The 21,651-nt window shown below is 41.1% G+C and overlaps 1 protein-coding gene across 1 annotated transcript; it reads left to right on the top strand.

Annotated features, from left to right (window-relative positions):
* Positions 1 to 7,754: 7,754 nt before the first annotated feature.
* Positions 7,755 to 21,438, top strand: kpna6 (karyopherin alpha 6 (importin alpha 7)). Its single transcript, XM_060865643.1, has 14 exons — positions 7,755 to 7,902; positions 12,059 to 12,192; positions 12,425 to 12,520; positions 12,680 to 12,779; positions 13,362 to 13,456; positions 13,545 to 13,676; positions 15,307 to 15,395; positions 15,504 to 15,603; positions 16,678 to 16,841; positions 16,941 to 17,019; positions 17,185 to 17,310; positions 17,408 to 17,535; positions 19,218 to 19,396; positions 20,070 to 21,438. The coding sequence occupies exons 1-14, from the start codon at positions 7,899 to 7,901 to the stop codon at positions 20,255 to 20,257; spliced, it is 1,614 nt and encodes a 537-aa protein (XP_060721626.1). The 5' UTR covers positions 7,755 to 7,898; the 3' UTR covers positions 20,258 to 21,438.
* Positions 21,439 to 21,651: the final 213 nt, after the last annotated feature.

Below are 21,651 nucleotides of genomic sequence, written 5' to 3'. Positions count from 1 at the left end.
TAATCAAACCCATTATCAGGGGAGCGTTTTATTGCTGTGCTATTTCTTTTGGATTGTGGATCAAACAGTCAAAGCAGAAATGGTCCTGTGGAGAGTAGATATGATGGAACACAATTAACAACTGAGACAATAAAACACATTATTCTGCACACATTTACTGTGAATATGAATTTTAGACTGAAGAATGAATGAAACGGTTATAAATTAGCAACTCTATTCAGGTTATTAAGGTGAACTGATCCAGCTGACAATAAAAACAATATTCTGTCATTGTGTACTGAGTCTGGGAGTCAGAGTTTATTTACATTGATAGTAAGATATTAAGAAATGTAATAATCAAGACAGTATCGGCGATTAGTCATCAGGACAAGACTATACAGCTAGAACTGCGTGTTGTATATGACATGTATACTGTAGGTTTTGATGTTAAATAGACCCAAAAATTTGCCATTCAAATAAATCTAAAATTAAATAAATTGTGAACAAAGAACGTCAGGTTCATGTGAGTGTTTCCCAAACAGCTACATTATGTATTTGTAATCGCACCAGAGTGCTGCTGTATTCTCAAATCTGATTGTTCAAAAGAGTTTCATTAATTTTCCTGATGTACAGAATGAGCTGAGAGGCAAAGCACATAAACAGCGAGCTGAGAGGCAAAGCACATAAAGAGACATCTATTTAACATTTATGGAAACGATGTGCAGTGTCAACAACTGCAAAGAAAATAAAACTGCAACTTTAAGTTTTCCAACACAGTAAAGTTTATTACAAATGATGAGTAATTATTAAAAGGAAATTGTAAAAATTGGCAAATGTATGGAATGTAAAACCCTTTGGGTCTTTATCAGGAAAAAAAAAATTTACTTCTGGGTGGCAACAGTGACTTCCACTTTACGTTGTTGATTATTTTTCTATTATGGTCTGCCCCACTGAGTATTACTCCTTAAGTAAAAAGTTCCATTTCATTTCCATTCCATTTACATGAAAAAATAAGTGCTGCTGAACTACTTTGGTTATACACCCATGGTTTGGACCCTTCTGTGCACAGCAGCCAGCATTCATTATTAACATGTGTAACAGCTGGAGAAATAAAGGTCTTGCGTTAGTGATGCAATGTTAATAAGAAAGTTTCGAGGCCTGAGGAAAGACATCAACCAGCGTGGAATTTTATTACACCTGCTGCGCTTTTGTGAGTCTGGAGATTAGACGAGGCTTGGGTGAGATCTAGAAGGTTGATTTAGTGCAGGAGTGAGTGTGCGTCTCTGGCCCAGGGGCTCTTAGTCTCTGGCGTCCACTGGTCCAGGATAACTGTGAGGATTTATGAGCACAGCAAGCTTGTCCGCTGGAGCTTTCTTTAATAATGAGATGAGCTTGAGGGCTGAAGCCACCTCGTCCTCTCTCAGTCTTATCAGCTCCTGGGCCTTGGGGCCTGGTGATAGGACAGAGCCACATGTTCCTTTACAATGTTATTCTGTTCCCTGTGGAGGAATTTTCCATCATCCTTTAATACTTAGTGTGCCTGCTAGTATTATAATGACCAAACAGTGTAACATCTTTTTAGACCCGTCTGACAGCTCAGTTAAAACAACAACGCCTTTTAATTTCAGCAGGAATTTTTGATGCTAATGAATGAATAGTTGTTTATACCTGGTATGACGTAAGGAATAACAAGAAGAAAGCTAAACTATACTGTATGATATGTGATGACACCACCACATCGTTGATCATTTTCCTCTAACCACATGTCCTGTCGAGTTTTATTCCTCACTAACATTACATGTAGAAAGATTCTCAGAGTTCATTTAACACCACAGACACCGGCGTCTTTTAGATTGTTCTTTCACAAACACACACATGGACTTCTTCTAAGATAAAGTCGAATTTATTTCATCCAGTGTGAACAAAGATGTGAGAAATCAGAGTGATTTGCACACTATGTTCATCAGGTTCTGCCTGTGCACAATATTATGTCCTATTGATCACAGGGAGTTTATCTATTACCATAGCTAAGTGCTTTCCGATGCTTTGTCTCTCACTTTATTGAGTTACAACTGATTTACATCTGGTGGTGTATAACAATGAAGTAAAAAAAAAGTTTGTCACTGTAGATATATTTTAGGGAATATTTCTACTTATATAATTGTTTTCTATAAAAGAAAATTTTAACAGTGATCATTATGCCTGACATCGGTCTCTACAGAAATATTAACCCTTTATATCACTTTTTCTTTAGTTTCTGTAAAAAAAAATGACAAAAGAAGCTTCAGGTTCATATCACTAATTGAGATTGTGTTTTTAATTGTTTACTTTGTGTTGTTTTGTCTCCGTCTTCTAGTACTGAGGAACAAATGTGAAGTTGACAAACTGTCTGCTTTTATTTAAAACAGTTGCATCTCAGATCTCCGTGGGGTTAACCATAATATAGACAAATCAAGGAACACACAGTCTAGATTAAAGTCCAATAAGAAGTATGTAAAAAGTCTGTAGAACTCAGAGACTTCTGAACAAAGCAGACTGAATCTGAGCAACAAAGTCAGCCTCTTAATCTGTGAAACAGGACCATGATCAGGAATTGCTACATCAGTAGGAACTGGTACTTTGGTAGATTTGATCTGTGTTCACGAATCATATTTAATCATATCACATTACATTCTATTAATGAAATAAAATGTACTAAGATGCAGTGTTTTATTCATGTGTAATCACTTTCTGCTGAACAGAGTTGTGGAGGATCCAGAGCTTATCTCAGGAAGACTAGGCATGGGGTGGGATTAAAACCCTTGAAGGAACACCCATCCATCACAGGACATAATGCACACACAAGTAGTTTAGTATAACCAGATAGTTTTTTGATAGTCGTAAACATGAAAGACAGTCACATGAACACCGGGGGAACAGAAGAACCGCGGATAGTGGACCTTGAACCCACAACCCTACCTGCTGTGCTGCTTTATATTATTTTATTCAAAATCAAAATATGACTATTCATAAATCAAAGACCATATAGACCAAACACCAGAGATGGGGGACTCGAGTCATATGACTTGACTCGAGTCAGACTTAAGTCGCAAATTTGGGACAAATATTAAAAAAAGACTCGACTTGACTTTGACTTGACATTCATGACTTGAGACTTACTTGTGACTTGCACATGTGTGACTTACTCCCACCTCTGCCAAACACTGAGATGTTCAGACAGACTGATTAAAGAAATCTGATATAGCAAAAAGTCAAAATGCATTATTATATATTTTTATAGATTGTGGTGTTACAAAAAAATATTAAATATATATTTTAAAACAACATAGCCTGTATTTATTGGTGAAATCTCTAAGGGATTTAGAGTCATTCTCAAAGGTCCTGATTCTCTAAAACTACAAAGTGAAAATGGTTTTAATTTCCTTGATCATAGTCGTGTAAAACACATTAAGCGTAACGATTACAGTAAGTAAAGTAAGCCGAAGCAACGTTTAGCATGTTAAATGAACACAATATACGAGAAGTGATGTGTGTGCTTCATTTTTTTTTAACTAAATGTGAATGAAAACAGATTTGAAACAGGTGCCAACTGTCTTTACAAAGTTATTACCTGAATTTCAATTGTCCTAATTTGCACAAACAAGTGACTTTCCATCTAATTAAATTGAGCTAAATCTGGTTAGCACGTTCGCCTCACACCTCCAGGGTTGGGGGTTCAATTCCCGCCTCCGCCTTGTGTGTGTGGAGTTTGCATGTTCTCCCCGTGACTCGGGGGTTTCCTCCGGGTACTCCGGTATCCTCCCCCGGTCCAAAGACATGCATGGTAGGTTGATTGGCATCTCTGGAAAATTGTCCGTAGTGTGTGATTGTGTGAGTGAATGAGAGTGTGTGTGTGCCCTGCGATTGGTTGGCACTCCGTCCAGGGTGTATCCTGCCTTGATGCCCGATGACGCCTGAGATAGGCACAGGCTCCCCGTGACCCGAGGTAGTTCGGATAAGCGGTAGAAAATGAGTGAGTGAGTGAGTGAGTAAATCTGGTGCTAAACTATTAGATTTCCATAGACACCAACCTGGAACCTGGTGAAATTGCACATTCACCAAAGCAAGCATGTAAAAGCTTTAATCCTCTGAAGTCCCTGTTAAAAATCAGCAAGCACTTTTGGTTATTACACACTGAAATAATTATAGAATTTGGTGTATTAAAGCTACCATATAGGTTTCTCAATCCATAAAGTTGATTCATTTATTGTTTAAAATGCTTTTTAAGGCATGTATTACTGTATGTATGTTGCATAATTATCATAAAGTTTTCATACTGCAACATTCAGATAGAGCTTGGAATACATGTGTGAGTAAACGGTACAGGTGTAACAGCACAACTAAACCCACAAATCGTGCACAACAATCTTCAGAACTTTCCTGAGGTTTTCAAAGAGAAAACTTTAACACGGCAAAAACCCCAGATGGGTGTATTAAATCCTGTCTTGAGCAGGTGGTTGTGCGTTTCCAAGTGGTTCCTTCTAAGCACCAAAAAAACCACATCATCCATTGGTGATAGCACTTGTGTGTGAAAATTTTCCCTCTTTGCTGTCACTCAGAAATTCTTCCCATTCCCTGCTATCTCTCTCACCACCTTGTCGGATCCTTGCAGAGGCAGATAAAGAGAATGTGGAAAGTGGGGTGTGTGGATTTAATATTATTTTAGTTAATAAAGACATATCACTGTCTTCTCACTCACATGATTCCTCTCAATGGATGTGCCTCGCATTTCTGCTATCTAACACTTGCTTTATTAGCGCAGCACAGACTTTAGCACTCAAGGGATCCTCTTACAGGTTTCCTGTGTGCTATCCAGTCAGGTCCTATTCTTGTATTTCTTCACAGCTGCTTGTTAGCATGTGTGCGTCGAGATGAGGAGGTGTGCTGGTATATCCTCAGAGTTGCTTCTGATTTTTACTGTGCAATTATTTTCTCTGTGATCAGTTCTCACAGGCTAATTGTGTTGCTCATGTGGATTCCTTGATGAATATATATATACATGTATCTGTCAGGATAGTTGTATCGAGTCCACAGGAATGTTTTTTTGTGGGAAGATTGAATACCTCATCAAACGTATGATTAACCCCAGATTTAGATGGACACAAATTCTGATTAACATGCTTGGGTGAGGATGTCTGATGTGATCCCAGTGTTCCCAGGTTACAAGTGAAACAGAAGACCAGTGTAAACAGGCAGAGCTGAGGATCTCTTTTATAGACGTAAAGGAGCTCATTTCAGAGTTGAAAAAAAAATTTATTGTACAGAGGTTGAAAATGAAAAGAACTTAATATTCATTTTCTTATTCTTAGTATTAGTTATCTATAAACATTAAAAAAAAACTGCATTTTTAACACACCCTTTTCCACTCCACATGAATGTTGATGTGCATAAAATCAAAGGTAAATGAAAGTAATGGAAAAGCATAAATCATAAGTCATAATAAATGAACGTAACATATCATTTGTCTTCTTACATACTAAGGTTTTATTTAAAAAAATCGTTTTTGGTTGCAACACATTACACAATACAGTACTACACTGAAATGCTCATCCATTTAAGGTCTCAGACTTTTGTGTCTAGCATTGACAAATAGCTAAACGTGGATCTTCCATCTTATAAAACTGCTGAGCTACACAAGATCAAGCCTGATGGGACTTTAAATTAGGAATCACATGGAAACTGCAGCAGAAAATGCTTTAATCTGCAGTATAATTTCCTGCAAGTATGAATACCCTACAATAGCCTACACCTCCCTTCTGTTCCATCTCACAACCATTTGTTTTCTACAAATTTCAAAGCATGCACATTTACAATAGCAAAGTCTTCTAACAAAAATTTCTCAGTAGAGTAAGTATGGTCTGAAGAGTGATATAGTGATTGTATTTCTCTGAGCTTATACAACGGCGCCCCCTAGTGGATGTATAACAAAGCTTAGTGAAGGCGTCCATACGACACAAATTTTTCACTGCACTCCAAAACATGTTGATTAATATTTCTAACCTTCACAATTCTTAATCATGTGACTGTGTGAATGTAATGCTTTGGATGAGTGTATCATTGACTGATTGTATTCAGGGACAAGCAGCAATGATCCCAGGATAGGAAACAATGTTCCAGGAATAAGCAGTAATCTTTGTGGAATAGGTAGTAGTGTTCCCTTGAAGACTAGTATTGTTCCTGGCATGGGGATATAGAGTCAAAATCCCAGGAATATTATTACCTATCAGTAGTTCCCATGATAGGTAGCAATGTACCTGGGGTAGGCAATATTGTTTATGGGATTGCAGGAATATTCCTGGGGTAGGTAAAATTGTTCATGGGATAGCAGGAATGTTCCTGGGATAGGCAATATTGTTCATGGGAGAGCAGGAATGTTCCTGGAGTAGGTAAAATTGTTCATGGGATAGCAGGAATGTTCCTGGTGTAGGTAAAATTGTTCATGGGATAGCAGGAATGTTCCTGGTGTAGGTAAAATTGTTCATGGGATAGCAGGAATGTTCCTGGGGTAGGTAAAATTGTTCATGGGATAGCAGGAATGTTCCTGGGATAGGCAATATTGTTCATGGGAGAGCAGGAATGTTCCTGGGATAGGCAATATTGTTCATGGGAGAGCAGGAATGTTCCTGGGGTAGGTAAATTTGTTCATGGGAGAGCAGGAATGTTCTCTGGGGTAGGTAAAATTGTTCATGGGAGAGCAGGAATGTTCCTGGGGTAGGTAAAATTGTTCATGGGAGAGCAGGAATGTTCTCTGGGGTAGGTAAAATTGTTCATGGGATAGCAGGAATGTTCCTGGGGTAGGTAAAATTGTTCATGGGATAGCAGGAATGTTCCTGGGGTAGGTAAAATTGTTCATGGGATAGCAGGAATGTTCCTGGGGTAGGTAAAATTGTTCTTGGGAGAGCAGGAATGTTCTCTGGGGTAGGTAAAATTGTTCATGGGATAGCAGGAATGTTCCTGGGGTAGGCAATATTGTTCATGGGAGAGCAGGAATGTTCCTGGGATAGGCAATATTGTTCATGGGAGAGCAGGAATGTTCCTGGGGTAGGTAAATTTGTTCATGGGAGAGCAGGAATGTTCTCTGGGGTAGGTAAAATTGTTCATGGGAGAGCAGGAATGTTCCTGGGGTAGGTAAAATTGTTCATGGGATAGCAGGAATGTTCCTGGTGTAGGTAAAATTGTTCAGGGGATAGCAGGAATGTTCCTGGGGTAGGTAAAATTGTTCATGGGATAGCAGGAATGTTCCTGGTGTAGGTAAAATTGTTCATGGGATAGCAGGAATGTTCCTGGGGTAGGCAATATTGTTCATGGGAGAGCAGGAATATTCCTGGGGTAGACAGTTTTGTTCATGAGATAGCAGAGATGTGCTGGGGTAGGCAATATTCATAGGATAGCAGGAATGTTGATGGGATCAAGATGGGAATCAATGTTCCTAACACAAACATTATTGTTCCTGGTATAGGTGGTTATATTCCCGGGGTAGGCAGCAGCTTTGCTTTGGTTGGCAGAATTGTTCCTGAGTATGATTAAAACTTAAGACTACACATGTCTATACCTAGACTACATATGTCTATATGTTCAACTGCATATTATTGCACGGTATCAGGAGTTTGTCAACGCGAACTGACTTTGGTTAAATATATAATCCGAAACGATTTACATTCCCACCGTATCGCACAGTGTTACACGCCGCAATTAAATCGCACATGCGCACAGTTATTTCCCTGTTACTCGTTTCGTTAAGTTTGTCCTTTCCAGCGCTTCGTAGATCTCCGACATATTGTTTGTGGGGAGCGATTTCTTGAAGACCCTGAGGGAGCGAAGATTATTTCCTTTACATCATTACAGGGCGTCCAAACTACTTATTTTGTAAAGTCAGCAAGATGGGTAAGTCTATATGATCTGGTTGTGGATATGTTTCGTGGTTTTCTGTGGCTTGTTTACCTGTAAACGTCCGATAGCTAGCTCACTTTAGCCGCCTCGTTAGCAGACACGGCTAGCGCTAGTTAGCGAGCAGTCGCAGTTCGGTAGAATCTCAAATGTCTCCGTGTAGAACACGAAGTTCACTACATAGCGCGCGCGAGGCTTTAGTTTCGTTCCCTAAGTAGTGACCCTATGTAGGGAAGAAGGGGGTGAGTTGGATTACAGCCCTAGTGTTGCGTTAGTGTCGCTAGCTAGCATAATATTGGTATTTACGAGGGGGCATTTTTTTCTCGCTGCAATATGTCGATATTTTTAATACTACGGTTATTTTAATACTTTAGGTCGTATTTGAAACTATATTTGAAAAGATGCAGAATCTAAATTCTCTAAATGGGTTTAGCTGTTAGCATTGTTATTCCTGATTAGCTGTTAGCATTGTACCAAACCGTCGTTTCACAGTAAACATTCCCATCAATCAGATATTACTCGACATGAGTCAAGACAAGGAAGGTCTGGTCCTCTTTTCAGGATAATATATCGTCACATACGTCAAAATAAAATGTTTTTAATCCGAAGAAGACCCTTTTATGGGATGTTGTTTTCTAATTCTTATTATCATCATCTAACTTTTCTTATCCTGATTTTGCTTGACGTTTCATTACATTTCTGGCATTTAGCAGACACCCTGATCCAGAGTGACTTACAATTTATTTCATTTTATACAACTGAGCAATTAAGGGTTACGGGCAATAACCTTAAGGTGGAGCTGGGATTCGAACTCATGTCCTTCCGCTCAGGTTAGTAGTCTAACACCTTAACCACTAGGCTACAACATCCCTCGACGAACGTGATGACAACTTGACGTCAGATCGGTGATTACGTCGTTGTAATTTCTTGTGATGTAGGAGTGATGAGATCGAGCGCAGAACCGCCCCTTGTATCTGGTCAAAACGTCGCTAGTTTCATCTGTGGGTTCTGTTATAAATCCAGAGGTGCAGTCTCCTGTCTCTGAAGCTCAGGGTCACAAATCGTCGTTGCCGTAAAGATAAAAAAAATGAACGTCGCCGTTACTTTCGTTGCATCCTGATGTTTCACAGAAAACAGTGTTTGTGTCTCGAGTGATGCGGCAGCACTTAAGTCCCTCATCATGTGTTCATTCTGATCAAACAGATCAGTTTCCAAATCACCAACAGGACAAGGTGGGGTGATGCATGGCAGCGCAACACTAGTGCTGGAACAAACTATTATACTTCATTGTGTAGTAGAAACGTTGTGTGAGTAGTGTATTCACAATGCAAATCCCACAATGAAAAGAATCACACTTATGCAATATCCAACCGATAAAAGAAAAAACAAGTGTGGAATGTTGGACACTTCGTGCACTCCTCCGTCACAGCTTTGCTTATGAAGAGGAAGAGGGGCGGAGCTACCTGATGCTGGGATCGAAATATTTTTATGATTATTTTTTCCCTTTCGAAATTCTTACACTTGAGAGAAGAGTGCATAGTGTCTAATGTCATTTGGGACACGTTCTGATGGCCTTTTAGCTGGCCATACTGTCAATTGTGCTGTTATAGAATTAACCAACCTCTTCTAACCAATCAGATTTGAGAATTCAAAGAATTCATGCATCAGGACGGACGTTTATCTTTTCCTCCTGGAGCCGATTCTCTGTTTTCGAGGTTGACGTTAGCAACGCGGCTCCGGTGACTGAGGCACACGGCATGCTGCTATTTTGGAGGCGCATGTGATGTATAACTGTAATGTTGCACTCACCGAGCACATGCTTTACTAGAAAACTAAATTTGTAGCACATGGAAAGCGTTCTCACCCTCCTCCGTCTCTTAGGAAGATGACTAAGCAGGCGAGTTAGAGGCTGGAGTTAGAGAACAGGAATGTGCTGAGTCATTCTGGTCTTTTAGACATTCAGAGTCTGGGACCAGTGAGGGATATGGGCAGCTCTAGAAATATTGGCACCCTTGATAAAGTATTATTTATGTTTCTTTTACAAAGAAACATCTCCGGAAATCAATTGTTGGCTGCTCTAGAAATATTAAACACCTGTTTCTTTTGTTTCACGTTCACACGATGTGTCTTAAGTGGTCATCCATGACTTCCTGTGTCACTGAGGTCAAATTCCTTTATTCCCTCAGCAACATTGTGAAAATGTAGCGGGTTGGACTTTATAAATAAGGCAGCTGCTATAAAACGCTCTACATATCTGATGTTCGCATGGGAATAATTTAAACTTTTTAGAGTTTATAATGATCAGAGTATCTCCTGCCTCCCTGTTGCTAGCAGCCCAACGTAGATGGAATTGGTTCACTGATTTGATTTGAGTCAGCTTGCTTTCTCACAGCATTCTGAGTCATTTTGGTCTGTGTTCTTTTCTACACAAACGGACCACATGGAAGGGAAAAGGGATCATCGCAATTTTACAGAGACTGAACGAGGATGACGCGACGTGATTCAGCTGCAGTGTGAGAAGGTGAATCGAAACGGAATGAACTCAACTGCAGGAAATGAATCAAATATGCTGTGTAATGGAATACTTTGGGCTGCAGGTCTTTTTTGTTTTTGGTCAAGATCCAAGGACCGAGCTGTTGGGAATGAGACATTTTACATATTTCAACGATAAAACAAAAAAAGAATAAAAGCTGGCTGTTATGTTCGGTCTAATTACGTATTGAGCTCCAGTGCTGTGTTCTGTGTTTAAGAAATTTTGGGGAAGATTTGTTTACCATCTTGAGAGGTTTGCGCACATACATGTATGACTTTTGGCAGAAGCTTTATTTAGCGTGACTTGCAGAAAAGAGAGGTTGTTTTTACAGTTCTTTCATTTAAGGAACTGTAGTTGAGGGTTAAAGGCCTTGCTGAAGGCCTGAACAGTGACCGTGTGCTGATGCTGGGCTTTAAACTTACAGCTTTATCGTTATTAGTCCAGTGCCTGTTCCAACTGCTCCATTATTCCTCCCATGGGTTAGCTGTTCAGGAGAGAACCTTCAGGCCAAATAGCCGTGCGGTTCAACTGCAGCAACAACATGATTTGACACTAAAGAGGAGTTCACACAGCAGTTTAGTCTGAAACAGAAAGCAGATTACATGAAAAATCAGTAATGTGATGTGGACCTTGAGGCACACTTCAACACCGAACCTGAAGCTTCCTGTAGCAGACGGTGTGAGTTCGGTGCACTGGAACTGTGCCGCGATTCCTGTTGATTTGAACTCGACTCATCCTCAAATGTGCATGGAAAGTAAAAGTGTTTTGAGATTCAACGTTGTTAGTTTTCACAAATGACACTGAAAATGAGCAGTGGAAGTGCGCGCAGTCGGGAAGTGGAAGTGCGCGCAGTCGGGAAGTGGAAGTGCGCGCAGTCGGGAAGTGGAAGTGCGCGCAGTCGGGAAGTGGAAGTGCGCGCAGTCGGGAAGTGGAAGTGCGCGCAGTCGGGAAGTGGAAGTGCGCGCAGTCGGGAAGTGGAAGTGCGCGCAGTCGGGAAGTGGAAGTGCGCGCAGTCGGGAAGTGGAAGTGCGTGCAGTCGGGAAGTGGAAGTGCACAGTGTTGCATTATACCTGATGTTTTTCACCCAAACACAGTGCTGAGCTCGTTCAGAAGTGGCTTTTCAGACTATTAGTGCTCACTGCTCTTTGTACCGTTTCCTCGAGTGGTGATAAAGGATTGTTGTGTTCCTTCTGCAGCAGCACTACATACCGGTCGACGTGATTTGCACAGAGATCGCATTTCTAGAGAGTTACTGCTTTTCTAAGCAAAATATCACCATGCAACTGAAGCACTTCCACTTTCACTAGCAGCTTTCATGTCTTCAGCGGTGATTATATTCCTGATCTCTTTAGGATTTGATTAAGGAATTGTGATACGTTATTAGGAACGTTATTAAAGTTTTATATCGCATTATTAGAATTTATAAAATGCTTACAACTAATCAATGCTAACTTTCACAGAATTAGATTCATGTTGTATAAGTTGTTTTCATGAATGAGTTTATTTATTTGTCTCTTTCTTTTTTTTTTTGTCGTGTTTACCAGAGATAATGCGTTTGAGATTAAGCTCTTGTTTTTTTGTTTGTTTGTTTTTTTTGTTTTTTTTTATCTTATTCGTCAGAACCGTCAGCGAGTCCTGCGAAGGATAACTACAGGATGAACCGCTACAAGAACAAAGCTCTTAACCTGGAAGAGATGCGCCGGAGACGAGAAGAGGAAGGCATTCAGCTGAGGAAACAGAAAAGAGAACAGCAGGTAAAATTTTTCCTTAGTCCTGTCTCACAGGTATTAGAATAGAACAAGAAGCAAATCCCATGCTGTCCTGGGGTTCCTCTGGGGGGGGTTTCCTTCTACATGGCAATCTGGTGTCTCGTGTTTTGTTTAAGTCATTGATCTCTGAGAAGAATCGCATCCAAAATGTGTCAAGTTGGAGAAGCTGTTCTCTGTAGTGTTTTCAGGCTACTGATCCTCACTGTGCTCTCTGCAGCTGTTTAAGAGGAGAAACGTGGAGTTGCTGAACGAGGAAGGAGGAATGTTCGACAGCCCTCTCATGGACGCTTACGTCAGCTCCAGCACAGCCTCAGTAAGACCGAGCCGTTACTATCATAACGCCTGTTAATGTGCTAAACCTACATTACTACTTTATTTATGAGCATATACTGTTTTAATAGCTGCTGGTTTACGATTTAGTTACAAGTCCAGTCGTGTCAGGATGTGATGCACTGATTTATTTCTTTTCCAGGAAGGAGTCATAACGAGAGACATGGTAGAAATGCTCTTCTCAGACGATCCTGAACTGCTGCTGGTTACCACTCAGAAATTCAGAAAACTGCTGTCCAAAGGTATCCAGTGCGGACGTATTTTTAGTCAAGAGCGAGGTCGAGTTCTCGCCTCTGATTGGTCACTGAGGTGTAGGTTAGCAAGCAGCTTTGACTTCAAGTCCTACGTTGATATTTAAGAGCTTGTTCTGACACGTTATCGTGACAAACCATGTCAAGTTTGTTGTTTTGATTTGTTTTTGTTTGTTTTTTTTCCCCTCTTCATTTTCCTGTTTAACATTTTTGGAAGGAGTCTCCTGTGTCAGTGCTTTGTAACATTCAGAGCTAAAGGGCTTACGTGTTTTTACTTATTTATTTTTTCCATCACTGGAAAGTCTTCAGGACCTGCTTTTAGATTTTCCTGTTAGCCTGATTAGCTGGAAGGAAAATATTATCTGTGGATGCTGCATAATAACGAACGCAACACTAAACGGATAAAAAGTACACGTTCTTAGATCGATTTTAAGCGTGTGCTTGTAGGAAAAGTAATCTAGTCATGGTGGTAGATCACAAGACCTCATCACTGATTATTTTCCATTATGTTTGTTTGTTTGCCCGTTCTTGAGCATTTGCCAAACTGAACAATACCTGTTTGTTGTTCCGCAGAACCGAACCCACCCATCGACGAGGTCATCAGCACTCCAGGAGTCGTAAACAGATTTGTAGAGTTCCTTGAAAAAAGCACTGATAGCACATTACAGGTAAAAAAAAAAATAAATAATCAAACCTTGATTCTCGTCACCGTATGCTGTCTTCGCTTGCTGTGTTAACATCGGTATTTCTGTGCAGTTCGAAGCAGCATGGGCACTGACCAACATCGCCTCAGGAACGTCTCAACAGACCAAATTTGTGATCGAGGCGGGCGCCGTGCCGGTGTTCATCCAGCTGCTCAACTCCGAGTTCGAGGACGTCCAAGAACAGGTACTGAGATTGTAAACGACGACGGCGGCGTTCGAGTAACGTCCTCGCCGTCAGCGTTCATATCAGTCAGTACGGCGTTAGTCAGACGTGCTCCAGTAAAGCTACAAGAGCAAAATTAATTCCCTTAATCATATTCAAATGAGTTGCAAATTAGGTTTGGGATAAATGCGAAACCTAAAGCATGGGAATACATTTCTCTCGGGCTTTGTCCAACACTAATTAATGTTTTAATGGGTTTGTTCACCTTTCTAAGAGAAGACTCCACTCGTCGGTCACTTTAATAGGAACAACGCAGTGTAACACGTAACGCCATGCAGATAGAGGTCAAGAACTTCATTTAATATTCATATCAAACATCAGAATGTAATCTCAGTGACTGGCTCTGGAACGATTTAAGGATTTTCACACAATACAATATAGCACCCTATCGACACGTTAGAGACGCCTTGTTGATGAGGGAGATCGGTGGACGATGAACTTTAACAAATGTTGCTGCTTCTTTTATCTCGTATTACATGCCACAGATATACACTGATCAATTTTATACACAAACAACAAATCTCCCTGCAGAATGATTCATTTTAGCAAGAAAACGTATCCGATTTGCAAGCGACAGAATCGTACGTGTAGAGCAGCCTCTGTTCGTGTTTGTAGTTATCACGAGCTAAACGAAAGCTTTCTGGTTGTTTATCAGCAGTGTTGGAAAGCGAAAGGGAAAAAATTGAAGAATGCTGTTCAGATATTTCTAGATGATGGACTATTTTTTATCTACTACATGAAACAATTTGTTTTCACCGAGAATTGTGTTCAGAAAAGATTTATTGCACGACACAGTACAGTATCTTTGGGCTAAAAGAAAACGCTAAAAGAAAAGAGAGCCAGGCTAACAAAAAGGCAGGGCTGTGGAATCTCTGCCTGGTAAAAAAAAAAAAAACCTTGTTGCTTTTGTATTTTTTGCTCGGCACATAATCGGAAAAATAAATCCGTGATAAATGAAATCATTTTCCCGTGGCTCAACACCGTCAGGGTTTGTGGATGCATGCATTTTGTCACATCTTGCTGGTTTCCTTCCTTTTGGGGAACGACGCACAAACGTCAGTAAGACTTCCAGCAGCGAAGGTGTGAAAAGCTTTAAACGTTTTAATGGTCCTATCTGTCTGCTTCAAACAAACATTTTTGAATTCTCCACTTTTGAATTCAAGCAGCACGGTGGCTTAGTGGTTAGCACGTTCGCCTCACACCTCCAGGGTTGGGGGTTCGATTCCCGCCGCCGCCTTGTGTGTGTGGAGTTTGCATGTTCTCCCCGTGCCTCGGGGGTTTCCTCCGGGTACTCCGGTTTCCTCCCCCGGTCCAAAGACATGCATGGTAGGTTGATTGGCATCTCTGGAAAATTGTCCGTAGTGTGTGATTGCGTGAGTGAATGAGTGTGTGTGTGTGTGCCCTGCGATGGGTTGGCACTCCGTCCAGGGTGTATCCTGCCTTGATGCCCGATGACACCTGAGATAGGCACAGGCTCCCCGTGACCCGAGAATAGTTCGGATAAGCGGTAGAAAATGAATGAATGAATTCAAGCATTAAGATGATACGAATGATTTCTGCCACTCACGTCATTGCTCTGTGTTGCTTTCAGGCGGTGTGGGCATTAGGGAACATTGCAGGAGACAGTGCCATGTGCAGAGACTTTGTACTGAACTGCAATATCCTTCCTCCACTGTTAACGTGAGTGCTGTTACATTACAGCCCAATAAACACATTTTAAAGATTATATCCTGCTGAGTTACTGTTTTATGGACAAGTTTTTTTTTTGTATTTGTCCTCCTCTTTCAGGCTGCTGACCAAATCGACTCGACTCACGATGACCAGGAACGCCGTGTGGGCGCTCTCTAACCTGTGCAGAGGCAAAAGCCCACCACCTGACTTTGAAAAGGTTTGTTTTGTTTTTTTTTTTATCTCCTCACGACATCGTTACAAAGAAGTGACACTTCCACGCTACATGTCCTCGTTTTGTCCAGTTGGGACATGGAGGACGGAGGTTTTTCTCAGACACAATGTTCAGGATGTTCGTTCAAAGCATTCTTTATGTCTGAAATAAAGCCCATCTTGAACACGAACATGAACATTAACAGAGACTTTCAGTGGAGTCCAAGATTGCCTTTATAATAAAAAGAAATAAAATACAGCAAAATCAAGCATTTTTAGCCACCGAGCTTCAAACTCCTAGACAGAGAGACTTGCCACGTTAGGTATTTACTGTAACTCTGCGCTAACGTGTCTTATAGCAGCATTGGATTTCTCATCGATTGCTGACTTCTCACAATCGCCGTCTCTACCTACTTCCTAGCATCAGATTTACTCAGAAAGAATTCAGCACGCACATATTTAACACTTTTCAGGATGGGTTCATGCTGACATGCTGTATGTGCTGCCCAATTAAATATCTGATGTAGTATCCACATGGATTATTTCTGTAAACGTTCCTAAACACGACGCATCGCTTTGTAAACCTTCGGTATTACTAGAGTTACTAACCGAGTCGAGAAGGTTTGTTTGCTAAATCCGGTTTGTTTAACCATTTGTTTGTTCCAGTTTCATGGTAATTGGAGGAGACTAGTTTACTCACTCACTCATTTTCTACCGCTTATCCGAACTACCCCGGGTCATGGGGAGCCTGTGCGTCTCATGCGTCTTCGGGCATCAAGGCAGGATACACCCTGGACGGAGTGTCAACCCATCACAGGGCACACACACACTCTCATTCACTCACGCAATCACACACTATGGACAATTTTTCCATCGATGCCAATCAACCTACCATGCATGTCTTTCGACCGGGGGAGGAAACCGGAGTACCCGGAGGAAACCCCCGAGGCACGGGGAGAACATGCAAACTCCACACACACAAGGCGGAGGCGGGAATCGAACCCCCAACCCTGGAGGTGTGAGGTGAACGTGCTAACCACTAGTTTATTTTTTTGTTTTTTTTTTCCTGTGCATGCTGCAGGTGTCTCAGTGCCTGCCCGTACTGTCCCGCCTGCTGTTCAGCAGCGATCCCGATCTGTTGGCCGACGCATGCTGGGCTTTGTCCTACCTCTCAGACGGACCCAACGAGAAGATCCAGGCAGTGATCGACTCCGGAGTCTGCAGGAGACTCGTAGAACTGCTCATGTGAGTCTTTATTCGCATCTTCGTTTTGCCGTCTTTTCGACATGTTAAAGTACTGCGTTATGAGACATGATGCGGTTCTGCTTTCCTTCGTTTTTCCAGGCACTCCGATTATAAAGTAGCTTCTCCGGCTTTAAGAGCTGTTGGAAATATCGTCACTGGTGATGACATTCAAACACAAGTAAGAGGGGAAAGTGGTTTGTTTTTGGGGAAATTGATGAAAAATTGTATTGGTTTGACTTTCTCTCGCGCTCTTTCACTCACGCTCTTTTCTCTCTCTCTGTCTCTGTCTTTCTCTCTTTTTCTCTCTCTCTCTTTCTCTTTCTCTCGCTTGCCTTTGTTTAAGGTGGTACTGAACTGCTCAGCTCTCCCATGCCTCCTTCACCTGCTCAGTAGTGCAAAGGAATCTATCAGGAAGGAAGCCTGCTGGACCATCTCCAATATCACAGCAGGAAACCGAGCTCAGATACAGGTACACACACCTCACCTAGATAAATGGATGGATGGATGCACCAGTGGACTATTAAAAAGTATCCCTAATCGATACCTAACCTGTTTTCTCTCTTTAGACGGTCATTGATGCAAACATCTTCCCCGTGCTGATCGAAATCCTCCAGAAAGCCGAGTTTCGCACCAGGAAAGAAGCAGCATGGGCCATAACTAACGCTACATCAGGAGGCACGCCCGAGCAAATCCGGTAGGAATCTATATCTCTCAATTCACCTGCTCCATCTTTTCCCGGTGTTTATCCACTCAGAGAAAGAGTGAGATGCTAAAACAAGCACTCGATTATCAGCCGATTTCCTAAAAGAGTTTTGAGCAGCGTGATCTTACTGCAGCACTTTTCCCTAACAAAAGCTCAAGCGTTTCAGTCTTGTAGTGTGCAAAGCGAATATCTGTAGAACTCCAACATGTCGCAATAACGGTTTGTCTAGAATAATGCTTTAAGAATAGCTTTAAGGCTTTAATTTGAATATGACGTGCACACGCTTTCTACCACCGGAGCAGTACATGCATCAGATTCTGGTTCCTCTGCACAAGAGTTTAATATGAACAAATCTAACTGCACATACGTTATCGAAGCAGAAATTACAAGACCGGAAAATAACAATCTCATCAACATTCACTAAAAACACACGCAAAACGTCAGCGAGCATACAGACTTCGGCACTGCCAGGTTTTAAAAGTCTGATTTTTGTTTCTTGTCTTTAAAGGTTTGAACACCAACGTTCATTTTCAGCCTTTCTGTGTTGATTGGAGAACAAAACGCTTTCATTTCTGAATTTCAGCTCAAATCCTCCTCCCTGTAATCTAATAGCTAGACTTGATAATAGAGCATGTGTAGAGTGCAGCAGTGTACTTATTAATCCCTAAGGGGAAAGTTGGTGTCACAACAAGAGAGCAATACAGAGGAGCGGACTAGACATAAACAGTGCACAATAGTCCTATTTAAAGTCAGAAATAAGGCCATCCTTAAAAATATTCTTGTTTGCCGTAACCCGACCGACCCTGTCAATTTAGGGCCGACTCAATTTTTTATTTTTTATTTTTTTTGCTTTAAGTCCGACCGACTTGCCGGTTGTAAATTTGCGTTAAGACCGACGTGTTTTTTTTGTTTGTTTGTTTTTTTTACTTTTCAAACAACTAAAACAAAAGCAATAAAATAATATTAATTATATATTTATATATAAATATAAAAAATGCCCAGGCCTACATACAAACGAAGGCTACATTCTTTCTTTTAAATAAAAACCTGTGACGTCGTCTAGGTTTACACTATTGGTTAACGGATGTCACAGTATGGCCTGTGCGTTCGCTTCGTCTCATCCTCTCATTCACTGTCAGCGTCGACGGTTCACGCTTGGTAATGATGGCTGCGGCTGCAGTAAACAAAATGTTCGCCGTCACCGTTCAAACAAATTTGTTTTTGGTCTATATAGCCTGCGTCAAAATGAGGTTTACAATGATGCGCCCGAAGGCACGGGTTGAAGACCCAGTCAGTGACGTCACGATATGCTAATTTGTTTAAATTCATACCTACGTAATCACCATCACCAAAATTGTACTTTTTTTTTTTTTTTTTTTTTTTTTTACATTGAAACTTGAAAAAAGAAATATAGCTACCGACCTTTTTTTTTTTCCCCACTGTTTTTTTTTTTTTTTACTGTTACTGCAAACCAACATATTTTTAAGGATGCCCTAAAGTGGCATTGGTGTGTGTAACAATGTGTTATACAGTGTATAGATGAGGAAATGTCAATCTGTGATCATTCATCTGTTCGAATCTCTTACACTTGTTACATCACGTTTTTGTGCCATCAGTTCACTGACGTGCCTCTCGCATGCTTCTGTTTGTCTTCTTTCTTTTTCTCTCTGTAGGTATCTAGTGAATTTGGGCTGCATTAAGCCCTTGTGCGATCTGTTGACGGTGATGGACTCTAAGATCGTGCAGGTCGCTCTGAACGGACTGGAGAATATTCTGAGACTGGGAGAGCAGGAAGCCAAACAGAACTGCAGCGGCCTCAATCCTTACTGCAGTCTCATAGAGGAGGCCTATGGTAATGTGTTCCCAATGTTCCCAGTTTTCCCATTATCTTTAGGTACATGCTAGGCTACAGCCTAATGCGACACACACAAAGCCAAAGTGTCAAATGTCCTACTGTTTCTTCTTTATCTCATATGGTATGGTGCAGATCTACACTGCTGAAGTTTATATACAAACACCAAATCTCCCTCCAGACTGTTTCATCTCAGTGCTAGTCACACCACTCACCGATGCACTGTTACTATGGCAACCAGTATTATGAACACGTACCAACGACCACGTAGCACAGCGACTGGAGACTCGCAGAGATAAAATCGCTAGATGTGAGAGTAGATTAAAAGCCTGCACTACGAGGGACATTCCGACTCCGTCGAAGAAGCCGGTTAGATCAACACTACTACTATAACTACAAACCGAATGAATCAGGCTCGTGTCTGTTTCGCTGTGACACCTAACTGTCCGATAAGGTGACGAGCAAACGACGTTCGTCATACAGAAGAAACGCAGCAGCCAGGTATCTGCTGTAATTAAGAAAGATCTCAAGCTCCTCCGAATATCATATCATATATATGTATAATGATATCTGCTCGATTCTGTGTTCATTTCAGTGATTAGAGAAATCAGAGTATTGCCATGTGCTAATCATAATCCGTTTATTAGAAGCTGATGTTTGTTTTTCCCTTCAGGTCTGGACAAAATTGAGTTCCTACAGAGCCATGAGAACCAGGAGATCTACCAGAAGGCCTTCGATCTCATCGAGCACTACTTCGGCGTGGAGGAGGAAGACGCCGCTCTGGCTCCACAGGTGGACGAGAACCAGCAGCAGTATCTTTTCCCTCAGCAGGAGGCCCCCATGGAGGGCTTCCAGCTCTAATCCACCTCCGACACCCGTTTAGGCTCCGTACGCCGCGTCCAGGTCCTTCCCGTGCCCATAATCTGTACTGCAGGCTGTATCTCATGTGCCCTCAGCGCAGCCATACAAGCAGATTTAAAACTAAACCGACCTGAAAGGAAGCGCACTGCTTGCTGATGAACTTTACCACTGTTTTCCCTCATCCGAGACTTCAGGAGCTGGGTTTTTATTTCATTTTATTCTGTCTTAATTTAAGTAGTGCCACTTACATATTGGATAAAAATATTTATATATTAATTCTTTTCCTGTTCTAAAGCTACCTTACTGGGCACACATTCCCATCAGCATCTCATAACCCTGGTGTTTTCCCCTGCTTTCGTTCGTCTCACGGGTTTTAACCCCACGTGCGCAGGCCTTTGGAAAGCCACAAGCTCGTGACGGTTTCATCGGCGTGGCTTCATGCCAAGACGAAAGTAGATCGCCGTCAACAGACACGATTTGAAGTTAGAGGCTCTTTTTTTTGTGCACTTTAGATAGCACTTGCATTTTTCTCTCTGGCTCTCCTTCTGTTTATAATCTTTATCGTTTTGGTTTGGGAGTTAAACTCTGAAAATTCCTCTTCAGTGTTTAAAAACTCTAGTTCAAAGCTGTAGTGGTATTTTTTTTTTTTGAAAGGCAGAATAATTAGTCGTCTACTGTTTTGTGGTGTGCGGTGATCTGAAAACCTTTAGATTTTGCAAATCCCATGCGTTTTATTCATTATAGAAGAAGAGTGCATTGCATAGGACTGGGGTTTCACAAGGTTTTAGCACAAATCCTTAGGTTTGTGTGACTGTGTGTGTGTGTGTGTGTGTGTGTGAGTTTGGGTTGCACACCAACACCGCCGTTCTGCTTTCCCTTGAAGTTCTTGGGGTTTGGTTTTCTGTTGTTGTTTTTTTTTTTTTTTCCCTCCTTTCTGCTCTGTTACTAAGACGGTGATGCAGACTGTGTCCAGGTCTTTTCAGAGTTGCATGGTTTTCATTCTTGCATTATTCTATTAACAGTTTTCGTTCCTTCCATCGGCAAGTATTTTCAGGATTGCACTCGACCTTATGCTCCCGTTGCTTGGGTTTTTGTTTTTTTGTGGTCTTTTTCTTTAAAAGTATTTGTTTAATTAGTTAAGTTGTACTGGCAGGTTGGCACAGAGTTTGGCAAGGGATATATATATAGATATATATATATATATATATATATATATATATATATATATATATATATATATATATATATATATATATATATATATATAAATATATAAATATCTCGGCTAACCTGTAGATGAAAAATACACACACACATACACAGCTCACAAAATAACACGAAGGAGAAAACTGCTTCTAGAACTTTCTTCCACAGCTTTTCTGACTTCACTGTTC

Source organism: Tachysurus vachellii, chromosome 3, assembly GCF_030014155.1.
Source record: "Tachysurus vachellii isolate PV-2020 chromosome 3, HZAU_Pvac_v1, whole genome shotgun sequence".
NCBI lineage: Eukaryota > Metazoa > Chordata > Actinopteri > Siluriformes > Bagridae > Tachysurus > Tachysurus vachellii.
Note: the sequence above shows the minus strand (reverse complement) of the source record. Positions and strands in the feature narration are given on the sequence as shown.

Coding starts and splice junctions, on each gene's coding strand:
- kpna6 (XM_060865643.1), top strand. Junction 12,521..12,679: donor TCAGCTCCAGCACAGCCTCA/GTAAGACCGAGC, acceptor TTTCTTTTCCAG/GAAGGAGTCATAACGAGAGA. Junction 15,604..16,677: donor CACCACCTGACTTTGAAAAG/GTTTGTTTTGTT, acceptor TGCATGCTGCAG/GTGTCTCAGTGCCTGCCCGT.